The sequence below is a fragment of the Mobula birostris genome, chromosome 2 (genome assembly GCF_030028105.1).
Source record: "Mobula birostris isolate sMobBir1 chromosome 2, sMobBir1.hap1, whole genome shotgun sequence".
Taxonomy (NCBI): Eukaryota; Metazoa; Chordata; class Chondrichthyes; order Myliobatiformes; family Myliobatidae; genus Mobula; species Mobula birostris.
Window position 1 is genome coordinate 48,162,979 of NC_092371.1, and position 16,622 is coordinate 48,179,600.

Below are 16,622 nucleotides of genomic sequence, written 5' to 3' on the forward strand. Positions count from 1 at the left end.
TTTGATTAGTCCTACCAAAATGTAACACCTCACATTTATCAGCATTAAACTCCATTTGCCATCTTTCAGCCCACTCTTCTAACCAGCCTAAATCTCTCTGCAAGCTTTGAAAACCTACTTCATTATCCACAACTCCACCTATCTTAGTATCATTTGCATACTTACTCATCCAATTTACCACTCCATCATCCAGATCATTAATGTGTATGACAAATAACACTGGACCCAGTACAGTTCCCTGAGGCACACCACTAGTCACTGACCACCGAATGTATTGCTTGTACAAACATTCAATAGATGCAATGGTCACTTTTGCCCAGTAACTTGTTTTTTAGCACATGTTAAATACAGCAAAATAGTACACAAAGACATGGCAAAAGTAAAGGCAAACAAATTTAACAACGAACTTCACCTTTGCCCAGTAACAAGCCTTATTGCATTTAGTTGTAGCTGTCGTCCCTTTTATCGGTAAAGAGACTATGGCTGTAGGAATTGTTTCTGGATAAACGCGCACCAAGTCTTTCGTTTGGCAATTTCCTTTTAAATTTTTCTAGTCTGTAACTGGACAAACGCGCACCAAGTATACCATTTCCTCCTTGCTTGTTTTCTGTGTGTCCTGCCCAGCAGGAGGAGATACGCCCAAATATCCGTTCTAATGTGGACGGAGGTATTTTGAAAAACGCCTGGTGTGGACGCCTATTGTTTTTACGCGAAACTGGCGTTTTCAAAATTAACCGGTCTAGTGTGGATGTAGCCTAAGTTATCCCGCAGGCAAGAATTCACCAAATAGTTCACAAAATGGCAGCTGCAACGATAGAATCACTAAATGGTCACCTCCATTCCTGCAACCACATGGCAAGAACAAAGATTTTTGTTTTGTCTATTTCCACTGCCAGGCCTCATTCCTGCTCACTGATTTGTAGAATGTAGCTTTTCTAGCCAACATAACTTTCTTTGACTGGCTAAGTATATCTTTGAATTGTTGGTTTATTCAATTGTGACTGACTTTACAAACAGCTAAGCTTTTTGTTTACTTCATCTTCAGCATTCAGGTCAGATGTATTCTACGGAAGGTATCCTTCCAGTGCGTCTTTCAAATGCCTTGAACATAGCAGTGAATGGTCTGCCTGCTCGAGAACTTGTGGGATAGGTGTCTCCACCCGAATTTCAAACAAAAATCCTCAATGTATTTTGGAAACACAAAGCCGACTTTGTATAGTGAAGCCGTGCCAAAGGAATTATGTAAATCAAGTTCACATGGTGAGTAATTGTAGGTTGTTTATTAATCAATAATCTAGTCACAAGTGAGGCTGTTGAACAGAATATAAGATTTTGTAAGGTAAATAAAATTGAAAGAGTAGAAAGAAAATTTTACAGGGATGTTCTCAGGTCTGGAGGGCTTTATTTCTTTGAAGGTAGAAGACTGAGAGGAGATTTGATAGAGGTATACAAAATTATAAGGGGGAAAGATTGGGTAAATACAAGCAGGCTTTCTCCACTAAGGCTGGGTGGGACTACAACCAGAGATCACGGGTTAATGGTGAAAGGTGAAAAGTTTAAGGGGAACATGACAGGAAACTTCTTCATTCAGAGGGTCATGAGAGTGTGGAATGAGCTGCCAGCACGAGTGGTGCAAGCAAGCTCAATTTGAACTTTTAAGCACAGTTTGGATAGGTACATCGATGGCAGGGGTATGGAGGGCTATGGTCTCGGTGCAGGCTGATGGGAGTAGGCAGCTTAAATTGTTTTGGCATGGACTAGATGGGCCCAAGAGCCTGTTTCTGAGCTCTACTTTTCTATGACTCTAAAACTCTAGATTGATGGTTGAAATTATTTCAGTTATTGCGTAGTAGTCCATGAACACGTGCATTGGAAGATTAACTGTTGACCTGAAAGGGATAACAATAGAAAGATGAAGGATTGCCATATAAAAAAAGAATTCAGACTCTAAATAATAATCTACTAGGAGAGGATTTCTTTGAATATTAAATAAAGTTAGCATTGGCACATTTGTGAAGACCTTATTGATTATTGTAGAGCACAAGTGCAATGTCCAGTGGAGTATAACTAAAGGAGCTTGCCATTTTTAATGAATGTATCCTATAGTAGCTTTTAGTGACCATGCACAAATGCAAAATTTAGGAAGCTGCCCTGTGAGTTTCCTTGCTTTTCCAATGGGCATTGTAAATAGTTCAATACTCCGTTATTGCAAGATAATTATGCATAATACTCAACGGGGAATTGAGGAAAGTCAGGGTGTGAGGAGATGGTCCAGGAGGTATAGGGAGTGACCATAGAGGGAGTCGGGGAGATGCAGGACTGAGTGGATGATGGTGGGGAGACAGGTTAAATAGGGGAATGGAACAGATTATGGGAGATCCAAGAAAATGATTGGAAAGGCTGATGGGAAGGGTTTGATGGAGCTATGAGAACATGAGAAGGAAAAAAGAATCTACTAGGAAGAGAAGACACCTCAGGCTTTAAGGCAGAAAGATAGATAGAGTGAGGCCCTGCAACACAGTTGCAGGCATAAACCCCTGGTTAAGAGCCCGTTTAGTTTTTGGGCTGTGTGCCACTTAAAGGCTGATTATTCACAGCAGGTTCTCATATAAATAACATCCATTGAACGATATTTACTGATCAATGTCACAGAATATGGATAGTGGCTTCCACCTTGTCCTGATTGCACTTTCACTTGCGTAGCAAAATGTTGTGCAACATAAAAAAAAGGAAAATGGAGAATTTCTAGGTAATACATCTCAGCAAGATTTCTTCAGCCCACTTGTTAAGGAGACGAACAGGTGCTTGTGCAGTTTACCCAGACCAAAGTCCCTGTAGTGACTGTCATACTGTTAGGTATTTCTCAACACCACAGCTTCCAGTGCATAAACCTACAGAAAATTTATGCAAAATGTGCCATTGTAAGAGGATTGTTTTTGTCAACTCTCTATTGTCTATCACCGTACCCCTTTATGACAAAGGTGGTGTTGACATCCTAATCATTTCTGAAGGTGAACATATATTTGACTGTTACAATCAGTCTCAGATAAATTCAATTACAGTAAAAGTTTTGAATTTGAGAGACAGGAAAATATCACAGTGAACTAAAAAAACACAAGATGTCTATTTTCAAATTGAATAACTGCAGTTAGTTGCTGTGTTCTGACAACATCATACATAACTTGTCCCTTTTTTTTCAGGGAATGAATATTTGCCAGCCAACAACCAGGGCACTCCAGCCAGTTCACTTCGAATACAACAACTGCATCAGTGTTAGGAGCTACAGGCCTGTCTACTGTGGGTCGTGCTCTGATAGCCGCTGCTGCACTCCATACAGAACCAGAACAGAAAGCATAGAGTTCAAGTGTAAGCACGGCAGGATTGAGAAACGGCAGATGATGTTCATAATCACCTGTGCTTGTCATTATAACTGCTGATAGGCTTACAAATAATTGGAATCCTCTAACACATGGCAGCAATAACAGCAGTTTATTTCCAAACGACGTTGTACAGTGTAAAAAACAAAGTTACTACTGTATATTGAAGACGTAAGTATGACATCTGTTTCCAAACAATTCAAATGGGAACACTTGTCCTTGAACTATTCCTGTTTAATGCACAGTTCAACCATTTTAATATTAAGTTTCCAATGCTGAAAAAAACACATCGTCCTAACAAAGAAGGTTGGTGAACAATTTAAGTTACTGCATGTCAATAATTAATTGCTTTGCAGAATTCATCTAAAGCCCTTGTTACTAGAATCTGAGGTTACATTTCGCTCTGCTGTTCGGTTACAAGTAAGATACCTGGAGCATTGTGCCTCGAAGCTCTTTGGCTGTGGTATCTTTGAGATCTGCCTCTAGGAAATTCAGTAGCACACAGGGGGGCTCAGTATCACTGTGGAGGGAGGTGGACATTTGCAGATCAGTAGGGAAACTAGGGCCAATTATTAGCTAAAGGATTTGATGGGATGAGCTGTTTAGTTGTGAAGTTGAGGATGTTTGTAGCCAAAGAGCCTTTGGTTACTAAGGGTATATTGGAAGTCAAGTGTGAATGGGTGGGGGAGTGTTGGGTTTGGTTTCTGCTGGCAGATGAGGGGCTCATGGGGGAGAGTAAGTCTGAGATCTTGATGTAATTATCACAAACTGGAGGGTGGGATGAAGGTAGCTGCTGTTGAGGAACTGGGAGGGAGTAATTCTGTCCAAGGGGAGCCAGGTATGTATAATATTTAAACAGTGCCTCCTGGGATTGGGTTTCCATTTCTGGGCTTCACAGGCTGGGAGATGCTTAAGGAGGCCTGCACATATGTATTTCAAAGTGAGGTGCTGGGCAGACTCAGAAGGAAAATCTTAGACTGCATACTGTAACTCCAGCTAATTAATGAATATTCCATTCGATTTCTCACCGGAGTTAACTTGCGTGGTTCATAATAACACAGTGCTGCATGAATCAGCTGCCAAGCATGAGTTCAAAGGCAAAATACACCAAAGCAGGAAATCAGAAATCAATGAAAATCCCAGAAAATGCAGGAAGTAGCAGACCAGGCTGCACCCATGGATTCTTGAAAGAAGCAGGTATCATTTTAGGCCCAATGAAACATCACCAACCCAAAGTTCCCTCTCCACAGATGCTGCTTGTTGTGCATTTAAATTTTTTTCAGTGAGGTGTGGGTGTTAACAATCACAGTTAGGCACTTGGGTTAACAATGAACATCTCTTAAAATGTATTTGTCAAACTGTGAGCTCCCTCTGCTGACAAGACTAGATTGCACGAGGTACGGAGCAGTGCTCAGCTCCAGCTGAATGTGACTCTCCACAGTGGGATGTGCCACAATATAAAGAGGAAACAATAGCTGCAGCATTGTCAAAGGTTTGGCTATTCCTTTTGATGCAAACAAGAGCAATAAAGTATTTTTAAAGTTAAAAGTAATATTGCACATATTACTACTCAAAATGTATATTCTAAAGCCTTTTGCTTGAATAATGTATTATATGTAAATTTCTGTTTATCAGTACACATTTCCATGCACTTTGTTTATGTAGTAATTATATTTTTTCATTATTTGTCATTATTTTTAATGATGCATGTTATGAGGAGTGAGAGAATAATTAACCCTGTAAACAAAATCTCTTTGCTGTCATTTCTATCTGCATTTTCATCAAAAAGCAAGTACGAATTTCCCATTGTGTTCATATTTTTAAAAAGAGGGTATTTATGTTTTCACATATTTTCACACAGCTTTGCAGAAGTGGCCTTGATTTTCACCTTAATCTAAGGATAATAGAGAGTTACACACAAAAAGCCTTCGAGAATCTTGCTGCACAATCACTAAAAACATATCTTTGAGTCACTATGGCAGAAAATGTACTGGAAAGAGTCAATGAATCTCCCACTTGATGCCTTTCTCCCAACATCCATTGCTTGGACTCAGCTCAGCTTAATATCAACTGAGGCCTACTTTTTGAGGGACTAGGCTCTCAGCTCAGAGCACCAGCGAGGAATATATCAATAATGTAAAATGCTGGAAGAACCTAGTATATCAGGCTCCATCCATGGAAAAGGAAACAGTCAACATTTCTGATGGTTCTGATGGAGGTATCTGGATCTGAAAATGTTAAGTGTTTCCTCTTCCATAAATGTTGACTGACTTACTGAGTGTTTCTGATTTTATTTTAGTAAAAGTTATGATCAGTTAAATCAGGAACTAATTGTTGGATGGAGTAAAATATGTGTTTAAAGATCCTGTAGATAGTAGAGAAAGCATTGTCACGGGTCAGGGTTTTCAAACTTTATGTAGAGTAAGGGAAGATTTAACTAGAATAGATGGTTGACCAGTGAATTTTAAAATTAACATGGTATGAAATTAAGTGATAATGGTAAGGTTAGAGAATTAAAATATGAAGAAAGTTCTGAGAATTTACAATGGTAACATTAACACAATAGTCAAGGATAGCGAATTAATTTACAATCTGTGGATTGCAACTTATGTCAGAGAAAAGGAGAGACAATATTATAATGGTTAAATCCCGAGGCCTGGGCTAATGAGTCAGAGTGTGAGTTTGAATTCCACCAGAACAGCTAAGAAACTTAAACACTGCATAATCAATCACTGTACAATTCACTAAGGAAGGAAATATGCCAAATTATCTGGCTTGGCCATTTGTTACTCCAGTAATGTGGTTGTTTCTTAACCCCTAGCAAACCACACACAAAGTTGATTAGGAATGTGCAATAAATGCTGTGAAAAAGTTCCTTATATATTATTCAGGTAGGATAACTGCACTTAATTTCCACAAGGGGAGTTAATAAGAAAGGTAATGGAATAGGACCATATAATAAGAGATTGCTCACACAACTACAAAAAACCTGATACATTCTTGTTGAAGATTGTATAAACTTGGAGTAGGAAATATTTTACATATTGCTGTGTGCCTCTCAGAAAATTTGTCTCGACTTCTGGAAGGATTTTTTATCTCCCTTTCTTCCCATTATAAATTACATAAATGTATGCAACATGCAAAGTTTGTCTGCTGTGAGACTTTCAATCCGTTTTGAAAAACAAGGGTTCTAATGGAAGGAAAATGAGCTGAAATGTTCACACATGGAGCAACCAGGCCTTGTTTCCTTCCGAACGAAACTAATACATTCAGTACTCAAACCACAACCTTTGTCCTAACTGAGATCATTGATTTGTTTCGATCTCAACCATAACTATACACATGTTCAATAGACATCAGGGTCATAGTGACTGTCAACTTAGCCTCATGATGCTTCTAGGCTGCTCCTATCGGTCTTTGCCATATTCCATAATTGTTGCATTAGGAGGGTTGCTCAAACTCCATACTCAAGGATTAAAAAGTGGTGACTTTGTCTACTTTTCCTTCTGCCCACAGGAGCAACCAGAGCTCTCAGGGTTTTCCCAAGTGCAGGGAAGACCCAGAAACTACACTCCATGTTATGGAGAGCTCACTGGTAGTTTCCATTTGCTATGCCTAGCTGGAGTTCTGCAGGGTCTCTACAGATTCCCTGCACTATGAAACTTCTGTACTTCAGGCAGTGATCTTTACCAACCTTATCCAGTCCCTCCGGATCTTCCACAGTTGCAGACTGGCAATACTACCCTGCAGCTTCATTCCTTAAAATTGATTGCAATGAATTGCTAAGGGTCAACAGCTGTGAGGGAGCTGCAAGCTAAAACCTAATGTTAGTGCTAAACCCAGTGAGACTGTTCTGTGAGCCTGCCAACTAAAATTCTTGCTTTTTACGCAAATTTCATAAACACTATTAGTGTGACTCATAATATTGTTTTAATGATATGCAGCAATTTTTCTTGATACAACTGGTCCAGGTACAACAAGAAATGTCTTGCCTCCATATGCAGTCAGTGATCATTTTACTTTATATCAAACTATTCAAAATAAATCAAAGGATGTGGCTGAAAAAGAGACCAACCTTGATGATATCGTAAGACATCAAAACTAGGTACCTGCAAAGGCTGACAAAGTACCTACCTCCAACCGTCTGCATATGAACTATGTGGCTGGAGAAGGCATTTATTAATGGCATTATTTTAAAAGCAGGATAGCATACAAAATGTGCAGGAAACTGTTGAACTCTGAAATAACTTTAGTACAAAATGAAAAGGTTGAAACTTGAAGGTAAGCGAGCAAATAATATGAAAGAGGGTTCCAAAAGAATTTTCAGATGAATAAAGAGCTGAAAAGAGGCAAGAGTAGAAACTGGACCGCTGGAAAATTATGTTGGAAAGATAGTAATGGGGGGGGGGGGGGTGGGAAGAAATATTCCATCCCATTCCCATACTGATATGTCAATCCATGGCCTCCTCTACCGTCAAGATGAAGCCACACTCAGATTGTAGGAACAACACCTTATATTCCATCTGGGTAGCCTCCAATCTGATGGCATGAACATTGATTTCTCTAACTTCCGTTAATGCCCTCCTCCCCTTCTTACCCAATCCCTTATCTATTTATTTATTCATTTATTATTTTTACCTTTTTTTTTTCTTCTTCTCTCTCAGTCCCTCTCATAATAACTCCTTGCCTGCTCTCCATCTTCCTCTGGTGCTCCCCCCCTTTCTTTCTCCCTAGGCCTCCCATCCCATGATCCTCTCCCTTCTCCAGCCTTGTATCCCTTTTGCCAATCAACTTCCCAGCTCTTAGTTTCATCCCTCCCCCTCCTGTCTTCTCCTATCATTTCGGATCTCCCCCTCCCCCTCCCACTTTCAAATCTCTTACTATTTCTTCTTTTAGTTAGTCCTGACAAAGCGCCTCAGCCCGAAACGTTGAGTGTACTTCTTCCTATAGATGCTGCCTGGCCTGCTGCGTTCTACCAGCATTTTGTATGTGTTACTTGAATTTCCAGCAACTGTAGATTTCCTCGTGTTTGCATCTATGGATATTGTACACTTGGATTTTCAGAAGGCCTTTGATAAGATGCCACACATGAGTCTACTGAACAAGTTAAGAGCTCATGGTATTACAGGAAAAACACTAGCATGGATAGAAGATTGGCTGACTGGTAGGGGCATAGAGTAGGAAGAAGTGGCACATTTTCTGGTTGGCTGCTGTTAACTTGTGGTGTTTTGCATGAGTAGGTGTTGGGTTGTTTTACGGGTGTAGGTGTTGGGACTGGTTCTCATCACCTTGTGAGTTAATGATTTTGATGATGGAATTGATAGCTTTGTGTCCAACTTTGTGGATGATACGAAGATAGCTGGAGGGACAAGTAGTGTTATAGAAGCAAGGAGTCTGCAGAAGAACTTAGACAGATTAGGAAAACAGGAAAATAGGAAAAGGTGGCAGATGGAATAAAATGTAGGGAAGTCCTGTACTTTGGTAGAAGGAATGAAGGCACAGATTATTTTCTAATGGGAAGAAAACTTGGTGGAACAATGGGTCTTGGGAATCTTCATGCAGGATTCCCTAAAGGTTGACTTGCAGGTTAAGTCAGTGGTAAGAAAGACAAATGCAATGTCGGCATTCATTTTGAAAGGACTAGAATATAACAGCAAGGATGTAAGGCTGAGGCTTTATAAGGCATTGATCAAACTGCTCTTTGAGTATCATGAGCAGTTTTGGGCCCCTTTTCTGAGAAAAAATGTCCTGGCGTTGGATGGAGTCCAGAGGATGTTCATGTAAATTATTCCAGGAATGAAAGAGTTAACATATGAGAAGTGTTTGATGGCTCTGGGCCTGTACTTGCTGGAGTTTAGAAGAATGAGGGGGATCTCACTGAAACCTATTGAATTTTGAAAGACCTAGATAGAGTGGATTTGAAGAGAACGTTGCCTATAGTGGGGGAGTCTAGGACTAACGGCACAGCCTCAGAATAGAGAGATGTCCCTTCTTAACAGAGATGGGGTGGAATGTCTTTAACTAAAGGGTGGTGAATCTGTGGAATTCCTTGCCACAGACAGTTGTGGAGGCCAACTCATTGAGTATATTTAAAATGGATGTTGGTAGTTTCTTTACTAATAAAGGCATCAAAGTTTACAGGGAGAATGGGGTTGAGAGGGGTCATAAATCAGCCACGGTGGAATGGCAGAACAGACTCAATGGGTCAAATGGTCTACTTCTGCTCCTAATTCTTTTGATCTTATGATCTAATTTTCAGAACTCATGCTGACAAATCATCTTTATAAATAAATACAAATAAAGTTTGCCCGCTCACTTATTCACATAATGTCATAGATTCTATAATTTATATGGTATATAATACATTACTATAATATAATAAGAATAATGGTAAGACTTTCATCACTCATTGCTTCTGCAGAGTAAACCAGAAAATCATTATCTGTGTGTGTGTAAGATGCAGAGATCAAGGAGTTGCTGTTAAATTTCTACAACTTCAGGCTGTAACTTGCCCTGCAGCCTTACTCTTAGAGTGTTTTGGTACAGATGTTGGTTAAGGAGATATATATCTGCTTGTCCTGTTTACACTGATCTCAGATTCCTTGAAGAGGTTGATTCTTCATTCCCTATCTTCTGAAAATTCCAGATGAAAAAAACCATCGATCTTCTGTGGCCAAGTATAAATGGAATGAGAGACATTGCTTAGAGAGGTTTATGAGACTGCCCTTTAAAGTCATGTATTTGCTTGAAGTATGTGTTTGTGTACGATGTTGATCATTTATCTGAAAGAGTTTGAAAACAGACAGAAAGAGGTAATATGTTTATTGCACAAAGCTTTAAAGATCCCATCTCAACATTACATTTGCTTTTGGCCACAATTTCAGTTAAGATTTATTGGCAGTCAAGAGAGTAAGTGTCAAGAATGAGATCAGGTCTTAAAGAATTATAAAGATTGAAATTGGTTGGCAAATGCAGAACTTGGAGGTCCTAATCTTGAAAGCAGAGCTTGATTATTTGGGTGTGTAAATAGGACACATTATTCTACAGAACAGACAAGTGAAATATGTATGTCTCATTAAAGAAAATGTAGATATCAGAGCAATAAATTTTTTTCAGTCCTATCAGCAATAGATTTCTATAAGGTAAGTATGTTAGGAGTTATAGATAAAGAGCAGTTAAATGACTCTAGGTATAATGACAAATAATCTAATTGAATGATAAAATAACCCATTTCTATTCCTCTACACCCAGGCGCATGTTATTATGTTAGTCTGATTCACTTGCATTGGAAAAGATATTGGTTTGGATTTTAAATTATTCTTCTAAAAATCTTATCAAGCCAAAGCAAAGTATTATTCTAGTTTGGATTCAAAAGATTCCTTTCTTTAAGCTTTGTTCTCATAGTCAGTACCACACCAGGTCACTCATAATCAGTGCAGGAACTCTTAAGAGAACTTGATCTCTTTTTCCATTTGTAGCTCCTTATAATTTCCCCTGATTTATATATAACTACTTATCAATTTTTTTCCTGGTTCTGAGTGTGTGTCTGAAGTGCTCCTAGGATACAGAGCAACCTAGGATATAGAGCATTGTTCTTTATCAAAGCCTAAAATGCCACCTCTGAAATTCTTGGGAGCTGGTCCATTCTAATGTTCCACCACTCACCACTATTTGCCAGTTTAGATTCAATTCCTGCCTAAATTCCAGCATTAGTTTCAGTAATAATGCTTAACAGGATAACTTTAATTGATACATGGCACTCATGATTCTATTTAATTGATGTTTGGTATTGGCTAGATATAGCTGGTTCTTCACTTGCAAAGATCAGGAGGGACGAAGAGCCCTCGGGAGTGAAGGCAGATACATTGGTGACTGTAGAGGCCAACTCTAGATCTGTAGACTCTGGAGCAGTAGGGACACAGAAACAGCTGGGACGTAGGTGCTTGTGCAGTAGAATCCTTCCTGTGTCTCCTCTTCTCTTCAGCAGTTGCTATCCAATTGATAAGTTTGGTTTGGCTAGATATAGTGATTATTAAAATTCCTAAGAAGCTTAAGTTGAAATGTTTCTTAAAATATTGAAGAACGGAATTCTTTCATTGGAGTCATAGAGCCATAGAAAAGTACAGCACAGAAACATGCATTTCGGCTGATCTAGTTTGTGCAGAACCATTTAGTCTGCCTGCTTCCATTGACCTGCACCGGGACCATAGCTCTCCATACCTCTACTATCCATATAGCGTTCCGAACTTCTCGTAAATGTTGAAATCGAGCTTTCATGCACCACTTGTGCGGGCAGCTTGTTTTTTGTGGCCCTCTGAATAAAGAGGTTTCCCCTCATGTTCCCCATAAGCTTTTCACTTTTCACCATTAACCCATGACCTCTGGTTGTGATCCCACCCAACCTCAGTACAAAAAGCCTGCTTGCATCTATCTGATCTATACCCTTCATAATATTTTACCTCTAACAAATCTCATCTCAATCTCTTGTCATGGTCCGGTTCACAGTCCAGTCCATCGACCCTTGCCCCAGATTTTCCTGTCGACCCTGTTTCTGTTCTTGTTGAGCTCTAATTGAGCCAGCTGATGCTCGTTGGGGCTGGCTGCATAAATACCTCCAGAGACCAGGGTGTGGCTGCTGGATTGTTCTTGTCCTTACTCCTTGTATCCCTTCCCCCTGCCTTCTGTTTCCTCGCCTGAAGCCCTGTCTTGCCTTGCCTTTGCCTTGCCTTTGACTTGACCTGGAGCCACCTTGTACCTAGCTCCCTTCCTGTCCCTTGGCTCTGCCGGGTAAGTCAGGCTGTCTTGCTGTACCCTGCGGTTGGTTCTGTCCCTTCTTGTCCCTTGCCTCCGTCGGGTGGAGACCTGTGCCATGCCCAGGTGATCTGAGCCCTGCCCAGGAGTATCGCGCTCTGCCCAGGAAGAGCTTCAAGACCCCAAGCCTCAAGCCTTGCCCCAAGCCAAGCTTCAAGACCCGAAGCCTCAAGTCTCTGGTCCCCAGCCTCGCCTCAAGTCTCAAGCCTGAAGACTCCAGCCTCGTCCTGCCTGCCAGCCAAGACACGTCCTTGCCTAGCTCTGGGGTCCGAGCCAGAGACAAGACCCAGGTTCTGGGCCCTTGTCCAGTCTCTGGCTCGGAGTCCAAGCCCTGGCTCCTAGATCTCTTGTCCTGTTCCGGGTTCCCGGTTTTCATGTCCATGTCCTAGCCCTCACCCTGTATCCTAGTCCTGTCCCTAGTACTTCAGTGTCTGTGTCATGCACTTGGGTCTGTTCCCAGCCATCTCCTTATGACATCTTTTATATTCCAAGGAATAAAGTTCTGACCTATTCAATCTTTCCTTATAACTCAGGTCCTCCAGACCTGGCAACATCCTTGTAAATTTTCTCCATATTCTTTCCACCTTACCTACATCATTCCTGTAAGTAGGTGACCAACACTGCACACAATACTCCAAATTAGGCCTTACCAATGTCTTATACAACTTCAACATAACATCCCATCTACTTTGATCTATGAAGGCCACTGTGCCAAAAACTTTCTTTATGACCCTATTTACCTGTGGCACCATTTTCAATGAATTATAGACATGTATTTCCAGATCCCTTTGTTCTAATACACTCCTCAGTGCACTACGGTGCACTGTGACTGACCTACCCTGGTTGATCCTACTGAAATTCAATACATAGAAACATTGAAACATAGAAAACCTACAGCACAATACCGGCCCTTCGGCCCACAAAGTTGTGCCGAACATGTCCCTACCTTAGAAATTACTAGGCTTACCCATAGCTCTCTATTTTTCTAAGCTCCATGTACCTATCCAAAAAAAGACCCTATCATATCTGCCTCCACCACCGTTGCCGGCAGCCCATTCCATGTGCTCACCACACTCTACGTTTAAAAAAAACTTACCCCTGAAATCTCGTCTGTACCTACTCCCCAGCACTTTAAACTTGTGTCCTCTTGTGGCAACCATTTCAGCCCTCGGAAAAAGCCTCTGACTATCCACACAATCAATGCCTCTCATCATCTTATACACCTCTATCAGGTCACCTCTCATCCTCTGTCACTCCAAGGAGAAAAGGCCAAGTTCACTCAACTTTGTACTTGTCTGCATTAAATTCTATCTGCCATCTTTCTGCCCATTTTTCTAGCTGGTTGAGATCCTGCTGCAGGCCATGATAGCCTTCCTCGCTGTCCATTACGCCTCCAACTTTGGTATCGTCCACAAACTCGCTGATCCAGTTAACCAAGTTATCATCCAGACCCAGCACCAATCCCCCCAGCACTCCACTAGTCAGACAGCCAACTGTCTAATTCCACTCTCTGGCTTCTCCCACAGAGCCAATGTCTAATCCAGTTTCCAAGCTCATCTTGAATGCTGAGCAACTGAACCTTCTTGACCAACCTCCCATATGGGAATCTTGTCAAATGTCTTACTAAAGTCCATATAGACAATTCTAATATTCTTTTCTGACCCAGCATTACTTTTCAAACATGTTTGGAACTTTTGAACTTTGGTCCTCAAATACTCATTGTCCTCTAATTTTTACACAGATAGGTACCTTTATGTGACCCTTGAAGGCTGACATTGAAAAATAGATATCTGCTGCATGGGATGAAATGATATCATGTATGTCTATACTGTTAGATAGGCACATGGATGAAAGAGAAATGGACAGAAGCATTAGATTGATCTCAGTGTAGATTAAAAGGTTGACACAACATCATGGGCTGAAGGACCTCTACTGTGGTGTCTTGTTCTATGTTCTAATCTTGGGTTAATCATACGAAGCAAATTACATGCCAATATTCAAAAGATAGGAAGCATGTAAACTCTTAAAAACAGGTATTTTCCCCACTATGCCAAAAATCTGACATAAAAACATGATAAGTAGAAATAGGCCACTTGGCTTATCAAGGCTCCTCTGCCATTCAAAGTTTCAGAGATTCATTTATTATCAACGTATACAACTCTAAGATTCTTCTTCTCCATGTATCCACAAAACCAAGAAAAAAAAGGATGTCAATGGGATCATCAACCTTCAACACTCACCCTCCCCACCCCCACAGGAAATGCAACAAGAACGTCGGCCCCCAAATACCTCTCACCCAAACACAAAAAAATGAACACAAACACAACAAGAACATTGACCCCAAAACCTCCTTTCCCTGCATAAAATGCGAAAAAAGAACATTGGCTTCCAAATATCCAGCTCCCTGCACAAGAAACTAACAAAGAAATGCAACAAGAACATCGACCCCCAGATTCCCCTCCCCCATACAAAATGGCACAAGAACATCAACCTCCAAATCCCTGCCCCACCCCCCCCCACCACCACCACCACCACCACCACCACCACCATCATCATCATCATCATCATCAGGTGCTGTGCCCAATTTGAGCTTTGACTGCTATGGCCCACACACTCCTGTTTCGGGTCAAGTGGATCAATCAATTGGTACTCATTTTCAAATCTCTGGCAGCTGTCTCCATCATCATTTGTCTTTGTCTTCCTCTTGCTTTCTTCCCTTGAGTCTTTCCCATAATTACTGTGCATTCTAGCTCCCCTTCCCTAATCACATGTCCAATGAAGTTACGTTGCCTTTTCATGATCGCATACATTATTTCTCTTTTTGTGTTTGCTCTTTTCATGACATCCTCGTTAGATATTTGTTTCATCCATGACATTCTTTGCATCCTCCTCAAAAACCACATCTCCACTGCTACAATTCATTTCTTCATGTTACTAGATGCTGTCCAATATTCTGAGCCATATAACATAACTGGATAAACATAACACTTTAGTACTCTGAGGCGGGTTGTCATGCTTAGTTTAGTATTGGTCAGTATACTCTTCATTCTCATAAGGTGTCTTTTGCGATCCCTATTCTTCTTTTGATGTCCATGTCGCACCTGCCATCTGATGTTACCCAGCTTCCTAAGTAGCAAAAGTTCTGTACTTATCTTATGTCTTTCCCGTTTATTATCAGCCTGCAGATAGGATTCTCCTTCTTTTTGGATATCACCATACATTCTGTCTTTTTGCCATTGATAGATAGACCCATTTTTGCACTTTCTTCAACAACTATATCAATTAAGTTTTGTAGTTCTTCCTCCATACTTGCAATTAACACAGTGTCATCCGCATATCTGAAATTATTGATGTTTTCACCGCCAACTTTGATTCCCAAGATGTCTCTTATTTTTTGTAATATTGTTTCACTGTACACATTAAATAAATCAGAGGAGAAAACGCACCCTTGTCTAACGCCTCTCTCGATTTTCGTAAACTTACTCAGTTCTCCATCTATTCTTACAGCGGCAGTTTGTTCCCAGTACAGATTTCTGATTAGGCGGAAGTCTTTCGAATCTAGATCTAGAGCTCCCCCCCCCCCCCCCCACCACTGCATAAAAAAATGAGAAAGAACAGGAGAAAACACAGAGTATAAAAAAAAACACTGAAAGAAAATTCCACAGTCCATCGTCCAAATCCATATCCCTGTCCAAAACGCAGAAAACCTTGGTGACATCCTCCAGGCACAACGGCAGGGCACACAGTCTCCCCTTTCTGGCAGTGGAGCAATCTCAACAGCGATCAGGAGGCAGCAGCTGGCACTCCCCTTCTGCATTTGCCTCAATATTGCAATCTCCCTCGTCATCAAGGCATTGGCTAATCTTCAGTCTCAGTGGCATTTTCCTGTAGCCTTAACACCACTGAGTTTCTTAATGCCCAGAAATCTATCAACTTCTGTTCTGAATATTTAATATCCTGTTTATCTCCTGAATTAAAATACATTTTCATACTTTTCAAAGTGAATATAGCCATTAACAAACATATGTACAAAAGTAGTCCATAAAGCTGATCCAGTGGAAAGGAAGTAAGGTTTATATAATGAAAGGTCAACAAATCAAAACAAAAACATTTGAAATTTACTGACAACGCACACAAAAAATGCTGGTGAACACAGCAGGCCAGGCGGCATCCATAGGAAGAGGTACAGTCGACGTTTCGGGTCGAGACCCTTTGTCAGGACTAACTTCGTTAGCCTCGGCCCGAAACATCGACTGTACCTCTTCCTATAGATGCTGCCCGGCCTGCTGCGTTCACCAGCATTTTTTTGTGTGTGTTGCTTGAAATTCCAGCATCTGCAGATTTCCTTGTGTTTGTGAAATTTACTGATGGCTCTTTGACAACATTTGTATGAACAGGGTCCAAGTTCCATGTCATGTAGACCAGTTTTCTGAA

At 40.7% G+C, this 16,622-nt stretch overlaps 1 protein-coding gene across 1 annotated transcript in view; it reads left to right on the plus strand.

Annotated features, from left to right (window-relative positions):
• LOC140208310 (CCN family member 2-like) overlaps window positions 1-5,107 on the plus strand; it is a 28,981-nt gene extending 23,874 nt beyond the window's left edge. The window contains exons 4-5 of the mRNA XM_072276902.1: window positions 1,046-1,260; window positions 3,201-5,107. Of these exons, the coding sequence (XP_072133003.1) occupies window positions 1,046-1,260; window positions 3,201-3,437 (452 nt within the window). The 3' untranslated portion in view covers window positions 3,438-5,107. The remainder of the gene's footprint in view (window positions 1-1,045; window positions 1,261-3,200) is intronic.
• Window positions 5,108-16,622: the final 11,515 nt, after the last annotated feature.